General features: G+C 30.9%; 2 protein-coding genes across 2 annotated transcripts in view; both read left to right on the top strand.

Annotated features, from left to right (window-relative positions):
- The window catches only part of LOC145326470 (adenylate cyclase type 2-like), a 53,977-nt gene extending 42,642 nt beyond the window's left edge, over nucleotides 1–11,335 (top strand). Inside the window, exons 46-51 of the mRNA XM_080169834.1 lie at nucleotides 281–424; nucleotides 6,694–6,789; nucleotides 7,273–7,356; nucleotides 8,563–8,652; nucleotides 10,420–10,500; nucleotides 11,254–11,335. Coding sequence (XP_080025960.1) covers nucleotides 281–424; nucleotides 6,694–6,789; nucleotides 7,273–7,356; nucleotides 8,563–8,652; nucleotides 10,420–10,500; nucleotides 11,254–11,335 — 577 coding nt within the window. The remainder of the gene's footprint in view (nucleotides 1–280; nucleotides 425–6,693; nucleotides 6,790–7,272; nucleotides 7,357–8,562; nucleotides 8,653–10,419; nucleotides 10,501–11,253) is intronic.
- A 486-nt stretch (nucleotides 11,336–11,821) lies between these two features.
- Nucleotides 11,822–15,689, top strand: LOC145313417 (uncharacterized). The gene is made up of 8 exons (XM_080152811.1): nucleotides 11,822–11,901; nucleotides 12,180–12,234; nucleotides 12,362–12,392; nucleotides 13,351–13,402; nucleotides 13,710–13,801; nucleotides 14,137–14,192; nucleotides 15,014–15,071; nucleotides 15,411–15,689. Exons 1-8 carry the CDS (start codon nucleotides 11,895–11,897, stop codon nucleotides 15,558–15,560), a joined length of 501 nt encoding a protein of 166 aa, XP_080008937.1. The 5' UTR covers nucleotides 11,822–11,894; the 3' UTR covers nucleotides 15,561–15,689.
- The last annotated feature ends 208 nt before the right edge of the window (nucleotides 15,690–15,897 follow it).

Below are 15,897 nucleotides of genomic sequence, written 5' to 3'. Positions count from 1 at the left end.
CGATTAACATCCACTGGATTAGAACAAGTTCTATGCATGCTGAAAAATGATGTATTGTATCGTAATACAGACAATCTCTACGAATGGTAAAATAAAGATAATTATATAAATACCAGTTTCGTTAGCCCGGGCCCCTCAGGGCCAACAAAACGGAATTGATAATATTTAATTTCATTATCCACTGAAAGCTGTCTTCAATACAAAAATACATTTAATTAGGTTTCCTGTAAAAAATAATCATATGGATTGTGGTTGTAAACCTTCGATCTTCCTTTTTAAGGAGAGAGTCCCTTGGATATGTGTCCCAATCGCCAGGGAAGAATGCTTTGACCTTGGTAAAGTATGCAGCAGAAACTATGAAAGCTCTGGACAGAACAGATCTTAGCAAATTTAGGATGACCAAAAAGCCAGATTTTAAATTAAGGTAAAATTCTTCAAATAGTAATACTTTTGTCTATCTTAGTACTAACTATAAGTATATTTTCTTAGGAAAAGTTGTTGTAGGTACTTTGAATTATGATTAAACCTTATTATCTATTTATCTATCTGTCTATTCAGGCATATGCTGGGTAGAAATTTAATAAAAAATAATATGAAGGTGTTAATTACCATTAAAATATTGATATTTAGGGACGTGTGAAATTGACTGGAAATTTTAATATTTTGGGCGAATAAAAATATTAAAAAATCAGGTCAGGATTTTATTGCCCTAGACATCCCCTTTTTTTAATTTCTAACCCTTTATTACTAATCTCCAAACTTCTCATGAACTTTATGATTTTACAAGTTTATTTAAAATAATTAAATGCTAATCAGAGCAATAAAAATCCGAGTATCTATTTACCATTTAAAAACACCAAATATCTCCAAGATATATATTATTCAAGTTTTATACAAGTTTGGGTATCATTATAATTATTCAAATTTGGGTACTTTATTTCTTAATATCTGCGGAAAACTGTCTGTAATAAAATGCAATATATATGAAAATCATATCATCGCGATTGGGTACCACTATAATTATATAAGATGGGTACCATTATGATAATTTAAATTTGAATACTATATTTCTTAATATCCGCGGAAAACTGTCTGTAATAAAATGCAATATTAGAATATTACATAAAAGTGAAACTCCATCCCCCCTTTTAGCACACTATTAGTTTTTAACATCTAGGCATATCTTAATATAATTCTATTTAGTTTTAATTTAACCTTTTTCCTGTTATAATTTTTTTGTTTCAAATTTAAAATCCACGGAAAAATATCTTTAATATGATGCAATAAATAACTAGTTAATTAAAGTCAACGAAACCGCTAGTAATTATCTAAATTACTATCTATTTAAATATCCGCGGAAAACTGTCTGTAATACATAGGGAGGGAGGAGAAATTGAGCTGTTAATTACATTAGTATCCAAAGTTACTTCCATAATATGAAAGGATGACAACATCCATAAAAGCGAAATGGTAGTACAATCAAACATTAACATAAATGTATATGTATAAACAAAAAGTATTACATAGTTGCTACTCTTTCTAAATCTAAATAATACTAGCATGCATGAATTAATGGAGCACAGACGGACAAATTATAGAAAAGCTTCGTTTAAACAGTATATAGCCCCTCCCCCCTTCCCCTGATGTATGATATATAATGTCTACCTATGAGAACTTTTAAAAAGCGAAGTTTTTCTATAATTAGAGTCGGTCCGTCCGTACCTCCGTCCGTCACAAACAGATAGCTTTTTTAGTTAATTTAGGCATGTTAGAATTGTCCTATCGATTTCAAACTTCAATTCTTTGGCCAACAAAGTATAATGTTTCAAGCAAAGCAACTCTATAATCAACTTCTAAAAATGTAAGTATGTCCAAAACATTATCCTGTATCAAGCAGTTTTTCAACAAATTTACACTTTTGCTTCAACTTGTATATTGTGATTATTCAGTTCTGACACTATACAAGTGTTAATGTTCGTTTGTCCTACAGTTTCAGTGCTTCGCTTTTATGGATGTTGTCGTCCTTGTTATTAAAGTATTAGTATTGGGTTATTTATGGCCCTCCCTCAAAACTTTTATTAATAAATGGAATAATGAATAACCCCCCCCCCCCTAATCCTATAACTCTTCTATGTATGTACGTGCTCAATTTTTAACCTCATTTCCTGTACTTCGGTTAAAATGTTTTTTTGGGAGGGTGGGGGGGGGGGGGGGCGGATGATGTGAATCATCATTGGGCCGGTATATGTAGTTCTAGAAAGTTAATTTTGATTATTTAATTTAATTTTTTAAACATAGCTACTCTTTAACTACTCACGGACATTCTGGTAATGATTATAGAGTTGCTAAGCTCAGTGAATATAAAGTCAGACAAACAAATGTAGAGTAACAGCGCATTTAATATTAAAAATCATGTTGAACAAATTTTAGTATAAATCTAACCAAAAAATAATAATATACGGTAAATTCGTGAGAATTTCAATTCAACCTTAAATCGTAACCCCCCCTCTCCCATCTAATCCATCGGCATCCTTTTTCTGTATCATTTCATATCTTAAACATTCTTTCTCAGAGAAATTTTGAGTTTCTTGTCTTTAAAAGCGAGGCTTTTCTATAATAAGAGTCGGTCCGAAAAATCAGATCATCGGTTAATTAGATCACAGAAAAATGTAACTAAAAATTCAAAATTCCATATTTATTAAATTTTTTCATTATAAGTTTTTTTTTGCTGTAGCTTAAATAATATGATGAATGATATGTTATTTTTTTCTAAAATTAATTCCACTTACATACTACTATACTTCTTATTATAAATTTCTATATCTTACTTTTTCCCGGTTTTTTTTTGGGGGGGGGGGGTGGGTGAGGTAGGTTTATATCAACAAGGATGACAATATCCGTTAAAGCGAAACATTAACATAAATGTATAAGTATAATCAAATTATAAGTAAGTATTGCTATGCTTTCTAATTCTATAAATTCTATACAATACTAACATATTTATGATGGACAGACTGACGTCTATAACCAACACAAATTATAGAAAAGCTTCGTTTATTAAAGAGGGGAGGGGAACTTATTTATTATTTCCTAATTTCCATATGTCTAGTGTTGTTATTCTGGGGGGGGGGGGGGGTTCATATATCGGTCAACCTTTCTCAAATAGGGGAAGGGGGGAGTATATTGTCAAAGCTAAAGCCATATAGAATTTCATATCGGTCAACCCTTCTTAAATAGGGGAGGGGGGGAGTATATTGTCCAAGCTAAAGCCATATAGAATTTCCATCGTATTACAGACAGTAATTTTTCAAGTCTCCTTACCCAGTGGCCCCGTCCCCCCTTTTTTAGACTCCTAGACTTATGTGATTAATCAACTTTGGAACTGAGAGGAATGTTTTATCTGAAAAAAAATATTTTTTTCTTTCAAAAATATCAGGCAGCTTTGTTGATATGAGTTTCAGCATAACAGACACCTAGAAAAATTAAATTTTGTCTTAATAATGATTACTTCCATCCTACACTAATCACTACATTAGGATAATAGCCATTTACATTCAGATAGATGATACATTTTGTGTTTACAATGATAACTTTTTAGAGTGAAAAGGGATATTTCTAAAAAACATAACTTTAAATATGATACAATCCCTGTAAAAATATAATAGGACGTGTGTCTGTCTGTTTATCGGTATTTACATCCCCAATCATGATACACAAAATTACCCCTTCTGTAGATTACAATTGGTAGCACAAAAGTCCTCAAGGTTGTTAAGCAAACAAATAGGAAAACATTATTTTAAGACTTTGGGAACTAGTTTAATAATAAATAGATAAAACTATTGGTAAAATAGTGACTAGGGGCGAGTTAACTAATACTCTTTTACTAATTCATATGTGTAGCACAGGAAAGGGAGTGGTTAGATTCATAGATAGAGGGTACAATGAGCTGTTTATTACTCTATCCCCTAAAGTTTTATAATAACGTTTTCTTAATCATTGGCCTTAGAACCTTGGGGACATTAGTGAATTTTGAATGGTTGGTTTATAAAGTTGTGTGTCCAAACGTTTCAAGCACTAATTGTGTTCTACAGAAAGGGTAATTTTGTGTGTCATCATTGAGGGTGTACATAAATTTATCGCCCATTGTCTTATCCCTTTAGATACCTGAATTAGTTTTCAGTTAAAGTAAAGGAAATAATAAAATCAAAGTGGTCAGTAAATCGGGGAGGGGGGGTGGAGTTGTATAAAGTGGGCGGAGAACAGCTATAGCAATTTAGACATGAAGCAATTTTTTTCTTTATTTTGTATCCTAACCATGGGTCCTAAAGGATCACACAATGGTTAAAAAAATGATGAACACTCTCCAATCAAGATAAACAAAATTAACCTTCATCAATTAAAAAAAAAATAAAAGAACGTGATTTAAAGCACTGGGTACTGTTATAATTTACAGTCCAATGTCCCCTTCCTCCCTGATTTCTCTCTATCCTACAAGGTAAATACATGGTCCGATATGGATAACCTTTAATTACTATCATGTACTTGGTGACCATTCCCTTCCACATTTCATTTACATTTTTACGTGCATATTATGGCAGGAGGAAAATAGTAGTTAATTTAGGTTGCTTTAATGGACATCATTGACATCGTTTACCTAGTAGAAGGGGATTGGACAGGTTAAAGGGGCTAGATAGGGGCATCGTTATATTAGACAGCTACAAGTTTCACTTCATTAGAGTACAGGATAATCTTGCGTAAGATCTAAGTAATAATAAATCCAATTAGTATAAACTACAAATTTCTTAAAATTGAAAAAACAGCATGTCTTGAATCAATTTGCTATTGTGTCTTTTTGCGAATATAAAACAGCAAGTGAACGTGATTATATACAGAGGTGAATGCACACTCATTTATACTATAACATTTCAAATCAAGTCTAAAATCAAAGAACCCCAACACTAATAAAATAGGCGAAAACCAGTGTTATTATTTTATAAAGGCAGAACTCAATCAGTCTAATGGGTACTCAGAGATTTAGCTTTATAAAGACCCTAAAAATGACTAAACTAAAATTCATAAAATATTTTAATATGTATGGATGTTGTTGTCAGTAATATGTTAATATGTATGGACTCAATTGTATATAAACTTCGCTTCGCTTTTATGGATGTTGTAATTCTTGTTTTAAAACTTTTATTCAAGAGATAAGACAATGCACTATAAATTGATGTATTAATAATTATCGCATCGTATTAAAGATTTCTTTGATAAGACAATGGAAGATAAGTTGATGTATATACCCAATGATCTATTATTACATACATCTAACAGTGAGAGTTTTAGATTAAACAAGGATGACAACATCCATAAAAGCGAAGCTCTGAAACGGTAGGACAAACGGACATTAACACTTGTATAATGTCAGAACTGAATAATCAGAATGCGAATGTATAAGAGTCAAAGCAAAATTGTAAGTAAATTTGTTGAAAAACTGCTTGATACAGGATAATGTTTATGGACATACTTACATTTTTAGGACTTGATTATAGGGTTGCTTCGCTTATAGAATTCTACTTTGTTGTCCCAGGAATCAGTTTACCAAAAATCAGACCAATCGGATAATTAGGTCACATACAAATTTGTTGTTAAAAATGTAAAAAAAATCAACATGTTTAAAATGGACGTACGGACATTCTGGTAATGATTTTAGAGTTGCTACGCTTTCTAACTAGTACCTAACTATTACAGGAATCACCATGCAAAATTTGAAATCGATAGGACAATTCTAACATGCCTTAATTAACGAAAAAAGCTATTTAAAAAAGTAAAGAAATCAATATGTTAAAATTGGACGTACGGACATTTTGGTAATGATTATAGAGTTGCTACGCTTTCTAAATCTTACCTAACTACTAAAGGAATCACCATGCAAAATTTGAAATCGATAGGACAATTCTAACATGTCTAAATTAACGAAAAAAGCTATCCGTTACGGACGGACGGACGGACGGACGTACGGACGTACGGACGTACGGACGGACGGACCGACCCTAATTATAGAAAAGCTTCGCTTTTAAAAAGGTAAAAATGATAAAAGTAATTCAACTATGTATTGGCATGTATTGATGTTCAGATTTCGTGATTATTATTCAAAATATTTATTAATTTGGTGTTTTACCTAGAGGTCATAAAAAATCTGTGAGGTTGTAAAATTTCCCCCTTCCCCCCCGTAACGAAAACTGGCCAACCCAAGAAATTCATAAATTTGTTTATTATTTTATTGCCTTTACTGACCACAAAAATGAATATTTTTATTCCAATATTAATATTGAAAATATAAACCCTTCCTCTCTGAACAAAATTATAAATTTAGGTGTTAATTAATACTTCCTTTGTGAACGAAAAATTTAATATTTAAACCCATTAAATATATTGATATTTGAGTCCAAATATGGACTGACCACAAAATTTTTCAATTTTTTAAAATCTAATGCTTCCTAGCCTATGCCTGTGTCTATTTATCAAAAGTTGGTAGATGTGAGCAGGTATAGTTGGAGCCATGAAACCTTATTTTTATTTACCTATCTGTCGATTATGTTTTCTGGAAATGATGTTTTTGAAGGTCCTAAATAATAATGGGGGTAGGCGCAATGAAACCTTATTATTTATAAATTTATCTGTCTATTTCTCTAGAGTTGGTATATGTGAAGGTCCTGTTATAGCAGGCGTAGTTGGAGCGATGAAACCGCTGTATGATATCTGGGGTGACACTGTAAATGTAGCATCAAGGTAACTTAGTGTTTTTCCCGCAAGGTGCCGTGTTAAGCACCGACCCCTCCCCCTTTTATTTTAAAAGATATCATTAAAATAAAGGGAAGGATTAGACATAGCTTTTTTTAATTACTACTCTATATTTGGTACTGGGTAACCCCGCGGGGGTAGGGCCCTAGTAAGAGCCAGGCAAGGGAAAATAAAAACACCACTCTTTCCCTTTATTTCAATTTATTTTGAAAATAAGGTTCTATATAGGGAATCAGTAGTCGACAGGTACTTTTGGGAAAGCACCGTAACTAATTCCAATTCAATAACTAGTTAAGTGATTAATTTCTCCTTTTTAGGGAAGTTTTACATAGATCCTGTTATTTTATGTCCATTCCTTACTTTCCCTTTAAATACAGAGCTATTAGATGTCAGAGGCGTAGGTTCTGTTCTGAATTTATTTCTCTTATGGATTTTGTCATCCTTGTTTCAAACCATTAAATACGCATTAAGAATGGATTATACTGGAGAGAGGGGGAAAATCCATCTTCCTGAGAAAACAGCTTTAGCTCTCAAAGATCTAAACGTTGATCTTAGGTAAATACTATTTACATATTTTAAACCTGTCAAAAATAAATGAACACAAGCAATTATACATAATATTATTATCTAAAATTATCTATTTGAAAATGTAATGCTAAATGTTGGTCATAATGTCATAGTAAATATCAGTCAATTTACACTTTTCTTATTTTGGGAGCTACTCTTTAATATACTTCGTCAGTCCATCCGTCTAACACACTGTCCTTAAAGCAATAGGGGAAATGTGATTAGATTTAGACAATTGAAACACGGTATTCCCTAAAGAGACGCGCAACCAAGCCAAACAAAAGCATTCTTTTGTTTATACTCAGCCCAGCGCCATGTTTGGTTATGAAAATTCATGTATTGTCAATTGATATGTGTGTTAGCTGTGCTTAGATTCCCTCTTATGCTTCGCGGCTTGATGAGTACCCATCCAAGGTGAGCTTAAGTTTTGCGGCGAATGAATATGTGTTTTTTAAATGATTTTTTTTATATATAAGTTAAAGTCATATTTTTGTTTCTTAATTTTCATTTAAAAAAACAATTTAAATTGAATTATTTATACATACGATTATGTTTATGTATATTTTTGATGATTTTATCTGAAAATTATTAATTTCTATTATGTTTTGTTGCAAAAAAGCATTAATTTTATATCACTTCTTTGTGTAATTTTATGAAAATCACCAAACCTCGCGCTTAGCTGTTTTCAAAAATTTAAAGCTTTTTGAAAACTTATTTTATATTAATATGATATCAATATTTTGTATTAATTCAATTGTTATTTTTTTTAGAGTAACAGTTTCATGGTATTTCAATAAATACAATTAGTAACCTCTCTGTTTGTTCTCTGGGGAAGTTGAGGATGATTGGTCTGTTCAACCTTAAGATCTTGAAGACGGCAATGTCTAGCCGCCTTCCGCGACAGAAATGTTTGTTGAAGATTTAATTACAGCTGAATTACAGCTAACATGTTTGATGAAGATTCTATGTACCAATGAGCATTCATTTTATATTTTACTTGGTCCGTCAGACTGTCGCCATGCTTATCCTATTGTTTCCGTGATTTGTATAAATTGTCGCTTATTCTCTTTCTATTCTAACAATTGAACATCTGCTTAATAACTCACTTATTCCATTTGTCCATCAATGATTTTTTAAATTATTTACAGATTATGGATGTTGTCATCCTTGTTTTAATTTTAGTTTTTTATTTAGTTGTCGTGGAACTATAGATGTGAAGGGGAAAGGAAAGATGGTCACCTATTGGGTCAATCTAAATGACAAAATGGAAGTTAACATCCAAAGGTAATTAACATAGACTCAAAGTATATTTTCTTTTAAAATCAAGAAAAAATCGGTTAGTTAAATTACCTTTAATGTTTAATTGATTACATTGACTTAAACTATTCATTCTTATAATGGATTTATTATTAATTGGTTGTTACATCAGATTAGCATGAACTTTAAATAAAGTAAAACTCGTAACTGGCTAAAATAACGATACCCCCAATCCATCCCCTTTACACCACCTTTCCCTCCTACTGGATGAATGAACTGAGCAATAAATGATGTCCATGTTAGCAACCTAAATTGACGACAATTTTTCGCCTGTTATGACATCCACGTATATTTACGTCCATTTTCTTACCTACTACTAAAATATTTGTACATTATAAAGGTCGTCTTTGTGAACAGAATTCTAAAAATCTGATAACAATCTTATTATCAAAAGTATAGATTCTAATTCTTTTTAAAATATAAAAAGTTACATAAGATACCTTTATATGACTTAAAAATTTAATTATACTTTTATGGGAGGCATTAATAGAGTCATCTTTTTAAATTATTTGTGTACATCAGTATTGCATACCAAATTCAGTATGAAAAATACATTTCTAACCTTTGTTTTAAGATTATTATATATTAATGTATAAATTTCAATCCGATTTATTATATTTCAAGCTAATCAAAGTAATAAAAAGCTCTTTAGATTTTCGTAAAATAGAAATACATTATATAGCAAACAAGATCGGAATGTTCATTGAATAGAAATGTTGATATCTGATCAAATAAAAAGTAATTTGAACAGAAAATAAAAAAAAATGTACCTATAGATTATTATATCTACAAAAGATAATACAATTGTTATGTTGTTGATTTTAGGGTCTGTTTAACATCCGCCAAATAGCCTTCAATTTGCCTTTGACCAATGTAAAGCTTTTTATTATAGTGAAATGATTGGATCAGCCGTTTGAGGGATATTTATAAACACACATACATAAATTAAAAAAAACACTATAGTGGTTATTTAGTATTATCAAGTGCCTAAAGCTAAGCATTATAGAACAAATTATAAATGAGATAATTCTATTGCTAACCCCATAAATAGAAGCCATTGAAACAATATTGAAAAAAAAATGAAACTTTTCCAAATCCTTCTTTTGTGACGTGCACTTGGGCTGACGTTCAAACGTTAAATCCTTGTTTACATAGAACCAGTTATATATTAACAGCCAGAGAAATTTATTTAATTGTACCCAAGCAATGGGGTGCCGTATGCAGGTGTAAATCTAAAATTTTGACGGCCTGCCTTTCCCTTTTCTACCCCCCAATAGTTTCACACCCCCTTGGGCACGCAACTGTACCCAAGGATCTTGAGAAATGGGACAGTAGACAATGAAATAGTTTAACCTCCAATTAAGATACATTTCACCTCTTAGAAGTAGATAAAATTATTGGCGGAAAAGTTGGCTCACTTTTCATTACCCAATTTAAATTTAATATTATATCCCTACGTTTTGGGCTTATTAATGGCAGACCGAGTTTATATAAATATAAAATCCAGGCAAAAGCATGTTTTGCATCAGTTTTATAGAAATAAGCCATATTACTATCAAATTTAAACTTATCATATCTATTTTTTTTAAATAGCAAATCATTTACATAATGAAATTTTGTTGTGATCAATTATATACATTGTTACTATAATACTTTGACTTGGTTCAAGTGACTTCAGCAAAGATTCGAACCTATTACCCCTCAGAATAAAGGCTCTAAAAATTTTATTTTCAGTGCCATACCTGAGGAGTCCTTAGAAGAACAAACAGATTCTGAAGAAATACCTCATCACCAGGATAATCACCAAGAAGAAAGGTTAGATTTTAATAATTCAAAGGTGTTTTTAAGGGTTTTACATAAAACTTTGCAAACTGAAGTTTAGTTATTCTTATAGGGTATTCATTTGAATGTCAAAGTAAAGAAATATTATTTAGCAAAATCTAAAAGTGTTATCTACTTTATGGCTTTTAAACTGAACTATTACATTTGTCTTTTTTAAATAATAAAATTACAAAACCTATGATTATCATTTTGAAGGAGAAAGTAAGCTTTACAATTTTCTTTAAAGTTTTAAATTTAAACAAGAAAAATTATCATATTTTTATTCCGATAAATGTCAAATAATATTTCATTAATTTTGACCAAGGTTGATGACATAAATTTCTAATAATTAACGTCATGAATTACTTGTAGGATTCTTAGGGAAAATACTATTAATTAACTTTATTGAAAGTTTCCAGAAGAATAATGGTGAACCCCCCAGAACGTTAGGGGACATTGGGCTGTAAATTATACTTGTTCCCAAAGTATTACATTACAAACTGTTGGTTATTTAATAAAAATATTGATTGGTTTGTTGAAACCAGCATTATGCAAATTTTTCATTCAGTATTTTTCATCTGCAAAAGGGATAATTTTGTTTGTCATTATTGAGGATGTACAATAGTCTATTGTCTTAACAATTAGCATCCCTTTTTTATTGTAAAATTTACAGTTAATGGCGGGTTTGTTAACAAGGGGTTTATCTCAGCCTCCTTTACTAGGAAATTGACAACCTAAATTTTTTAGTGATAATGAAAGCCTAGAAAAGATGGAAAGAATCCAAAGTGGTGATTCAGATTCCAGAAACCAGGGAATTAATTCACACTAGTTTTCTTTTAACTCATTCATATATTAGCTTTTTAAGAACTATAATACAAAGTATTATCATATAGTATTATATTTTATGTTAGTATTGCTATTTTTCTGATTCCACATTTGAATACAGAGCCACTTAATTCTAGCAACCAAGCTGCTAGTATAACGATTACATCTAAAAGTATTTAGATACGAACACAGTAATAGTGTCTGACTGATTATGACGTAACAAAAAAAATTAGCCAATGAGAGGCCACTATAAATTTTACCATTGGTCAATAACGGCCTCTCATTGGCTAATTTTTTTGTTACGTCATAATCAGTCAGACACTATTACTGTGTTCTTTAGATACTAATAATACTAAAGTAATTGCAGAGTGGTTTGTAAATTGAGAGATTTTATAGATTAACAAACAAAAATAGAATAGGTTCAGATGTGGATAAACATATTTTAAAAGAGATTTTTTTAATTTATAGATATTTAAATACTAAAAGACAAAACTAGTATATTAATGTAGAAGAATGAAGAGTCACAAGACCAAATTGAACATTCACTGAACTACATCCATCATATGGAAGGTTAACCATTAAATTAGTCTATTTTTAAATGGGTTAAAATAAAAAGGAATCTCTAACAAAGTCACGAAACCTATAAATTTTTTTTCCCTGTACAAAATGTTTATGTTCTGTAATGAAGTGAATCTAGCAGCTGGCTAAAATAATGATAACCCCATCGAATCCCTTTACAATATCCCCTACCCTCTTCCTAGACAAACGTACTGACCAATAAATGATATCCATGTTAGCAACAACGACAATTTCCCCCACGTATTTTCTACAAACATTTTTTTATACAGGAACACACAAGGGCGCAACTGGAATTCTTAAGCACAACAGATTTACTAGAAAAAGGTATATAAAAACAATAAAAAAACAATTTTACAGCGTTTTTTTGCCATAAAAAGGAAAAGCAATGAATCTTAGAAATTATACCCATAGCAATAATCCAAAAGTCTTATCATATTGTTTATACTTTTAGAAGCAGTGAAGTGTCTACAGAAAATCTAAAGGAAGGGTTATTTCAAATTTACTTGTTTAGAATAGATTTTAAGTTTATGTAAAATGTCTTTCTTCCTAAAAAAATAGACCCATCTAAAGCCTAACCCATTCTGTTGAGCCGTTTAAGATATCTAAGAGGAAAGAAAGAAAGACCTTTTCCATTTTGCTACTTTGTCTAAAAATAATTGTAAAAATATTCTTTATTTTAACAATGAAAGAAAAAAAACTACAATTTTATTTTATCAATTGGGCCTACGATTCAAGAATAAGGTATAACCAATCAATTCTACTAAGAAAAAAACACCAAAACAGCTGAAATCACAAAATCAATTATTGCTGCCTACGATGCAGTCTTTTAGACTGTCAACTTGAACTTTCCTCAAAATAATATCATAACTCCATTCTTAAATTCAAATCTTAACAAGGATGACAACATCCATAAAAGCGAAGCTCTGAAACGATATCACAGAAGAACATTAACTTTTGTTGAGTGTCAGAACTGAATATACAAAATATGAAAATATAAGGTTTGACAAAATTATACGTAAATTTGTTGCAAAACTTCTTCAAAATTCTGTTTAAAGCCATATTGACATTTTTTATGCTCCACTCATAATATTGTACCTTATTGTAATAGGAATCAGTAATCCAAAAATCAGATCAATCAGATGATTTTATCACATAAAAAATCAACATGTCCAAAATGGACGTACGGACATTCTGGTAACAATTATAGAGTTGCTGTGCTTTCTTAATCGTGGCTAATTACTACAGGAACCATCATGCAAAGTTTGAAATCGATAGGACAATTCTAACATGCCTAAATTAACAAAAAAAAGCTATCCGTTACGGACGGACTGACCGACCCTAATTATAAAAAAGCTATAGTTCAAGGATGGTCAACTTACTAATTAAGAGCTTGTGTCAATTATTATATAATTTGATATTAAAATGAAATAAATTGGACAGAATTCGCATGGAGTTAGATGGGAGGAGGAGACAGAAACAGTTGAAATTACAGGTTAATAAGAATCCTGGTTCTTATATAAAAGTAACAGGATGTCTGACAGTGTTTACTCAAGAATCTTGCTAAACGCTAGACCGATATGGTTCTCCTTTACAGTGAAGCTTCTCATAGATCTAGATTTTTATAATTATCTTCCGGGAGGATTCCGACAATCTCCTCAAAGAGATACTCCACAATTTTGAGATAAGTTTAGTAAAGGTCCAGGGAAGGCATTAATCTATTGGTTGGAGCTATTTTCCAAAGTAACATACTCCGCCCCCCACCCCCCTCCAAAAATTATTACTTAACATATTCTGTTCAGAAAACGGAGATTCGTCAGAAGCAGAAACCTTGGATACAGCCACTCAAGAAAATAATGTGCAAGACGCTCACAAATTGCAAATCATAGCTCAGGTTAAACTTAATTATATATCATTTTCTCTTATTCAATAGCTTAAAAAATTTTGGCTCTTGTATTGGTTGGTTGGTTCGTAACAAGTAATGCTCAAATTTTTCAACTAATAATTATTTAAGGGTTGATTTTGTTTATCATCATTGGAGATGTTTATCAATTACAGTCGCATGTTTTATCTCTTAAGATTTCTGAAAAAAATATAACACAGCATAATCTTTAATTTAATTTGCTTATAGCAGAACTTTTTTTGGAGGCTTCCATAAGCAGAATTTTGCATATAATATTGAGTAAAAAATTACAATTAAACTTTTCCTGATATATTAATATTTATTAGGTGAATATGTCAGAAGATACAGAACCTGAAGAATTTACAGCAGAAGAACTTGCCAGGTTAGTTTAGATAATAGATGAGCTGAGTAAATGCGATTTTCTCGGCTTCTATTTAAGATAGATTGCGAAGCAGCTTATATTGCATAATAAAAAATGATTTCATACAATACAAATTATCAATGAGAGGACAATATATATAGCATTGACCAAAGTTAATTGTAAACTAACTGGCCATTCATTGTATTGTTTGGCGTTATTTTTTTATTAGGCACTATTCTAAATTGCTTACTATAATGTAAAGATAACTTTCAAAAGAATATCTATTATACAACTTATTTTGTCTGTCGGTCCATAGGTAATGCAACAAATGAAAGACATATAAATATTTTCATGAAGGTTTCGTGATTTTATATCATTTTATCTTATTCTTAACTTTATCATTATTACTAAACATATTTTTTCTAAAGTTTAGTTTGCAACTACCCAGGGATCTAAAGGGATAAGACAATGGCCGATAAATTCATGTTCATTCCCAAAATTATCAAATCAAAATTACCCCTTCTGTAGATTAATATTAGTGGTTTGAACACTCAAATTAATAAACCAACCAATCAAAATTTAGTAAAAGTGTCCAAAGTTGTATAGCCAACTAATAAGAAAACGTTGTTTAAAAACTTTGAGACTAGTGTTATAAGCAGCCAATTGTCCTCTCTATCTCTCTCTCTCTCTCTCTCTCTCTCTCTCTCTCTCTCTCTCTCTCTCTCTCTCTCTCTCTCTCTCTCTCTCTCTCTCTTTCTCTCTCTCTCTGGCAACTACCACTACCTACTTACTGTGAATTTAAGGACTATCCTTTTCTTTTTGTTAAATCTTTTTTCTTTCAGGTTGGAAAGTAAAAAAGATTCTGGCTATGGGAGCCAAGGAATTCTGAAAGTTAACAAGGTAAGTGCTTATGCGCTAAGGACGATGTGACATACTTGGCGAAGCTCTAAAAAAACAGAATAAATCGAACTTTTATGGATGTATCTCATTCTTAAAATTTTTCTGAACAATTAGAAAAAGAATAAAGGTATGATCCAGACAAATACCTGGCCTAAGTGGTGCATGGAGACCCTTTTCGTCTGCTGGCAAATTTAATTCTGTTCTTTTTTAGGGACTTGGTAGTGTATATATTTCCGACTCTATTAGCTGATTTTAAAGACACAATACAAAATCGGGAAAGGGTCACCGCCCAAACGCATATCCTATTACTTTCATAAAAGTATTATTTTTTGTGTTTAGACTACAAAAACACTGGAAAACGGAGACAGTGAACTTATAAAACAGAACAGATCAGTTCCAGAGAAGCTGAACTCAAGACAAGATATTCTCAAACATTATGACAGCTACCAAGATTTTAATATTGACAATTACGAGCATGAAAAATTGTAGGCTTTTAAATTGTTTATTCGTTTTTTTTCTGTTTCATATAAGTATGTGAAAAAGGCTAAATGAATTGTTTGTAAATAGATATTACTTAATTTAAATTTTTATGATTTAAGAATATATTTAATTTAAAAATTTGTCATTTTTTATTAAATGTTATGTTAACAAGGACAATTATGTTCATAAGTAGCGCAGCTACAACAAAAGCAAATAGTAGTTTTAATGAATGTATAGAAAAGAAAACTATATTAAGATAATGTATAGAAACTGCTTAAAACGTTTGAGTCTAGACTGCGTAAATATTCTAGACTTGAGACTAGAGCGATAGAGCGAAAGAGTTGAG

Source organism: Acartia tonsa, chromosome 1, assembly GCF_053477335.1.
Source record: "Acartia tonsa isolate MP-2025a chromosome 1, ASM5347733v1, whole genome shotgun sequence".
NCBI classification, from domain to species: Eukaryota; Metazoa; Arthropoda; class Copepoda; order Calanoida; family Acartiidae; genus Acartia; species Acartia tonsa.
The sequence above is the reverse complement of the archived record's forward strand: the minus strand, read 5'-3'. Positions and strand labels throughout refer to the sequence as shown.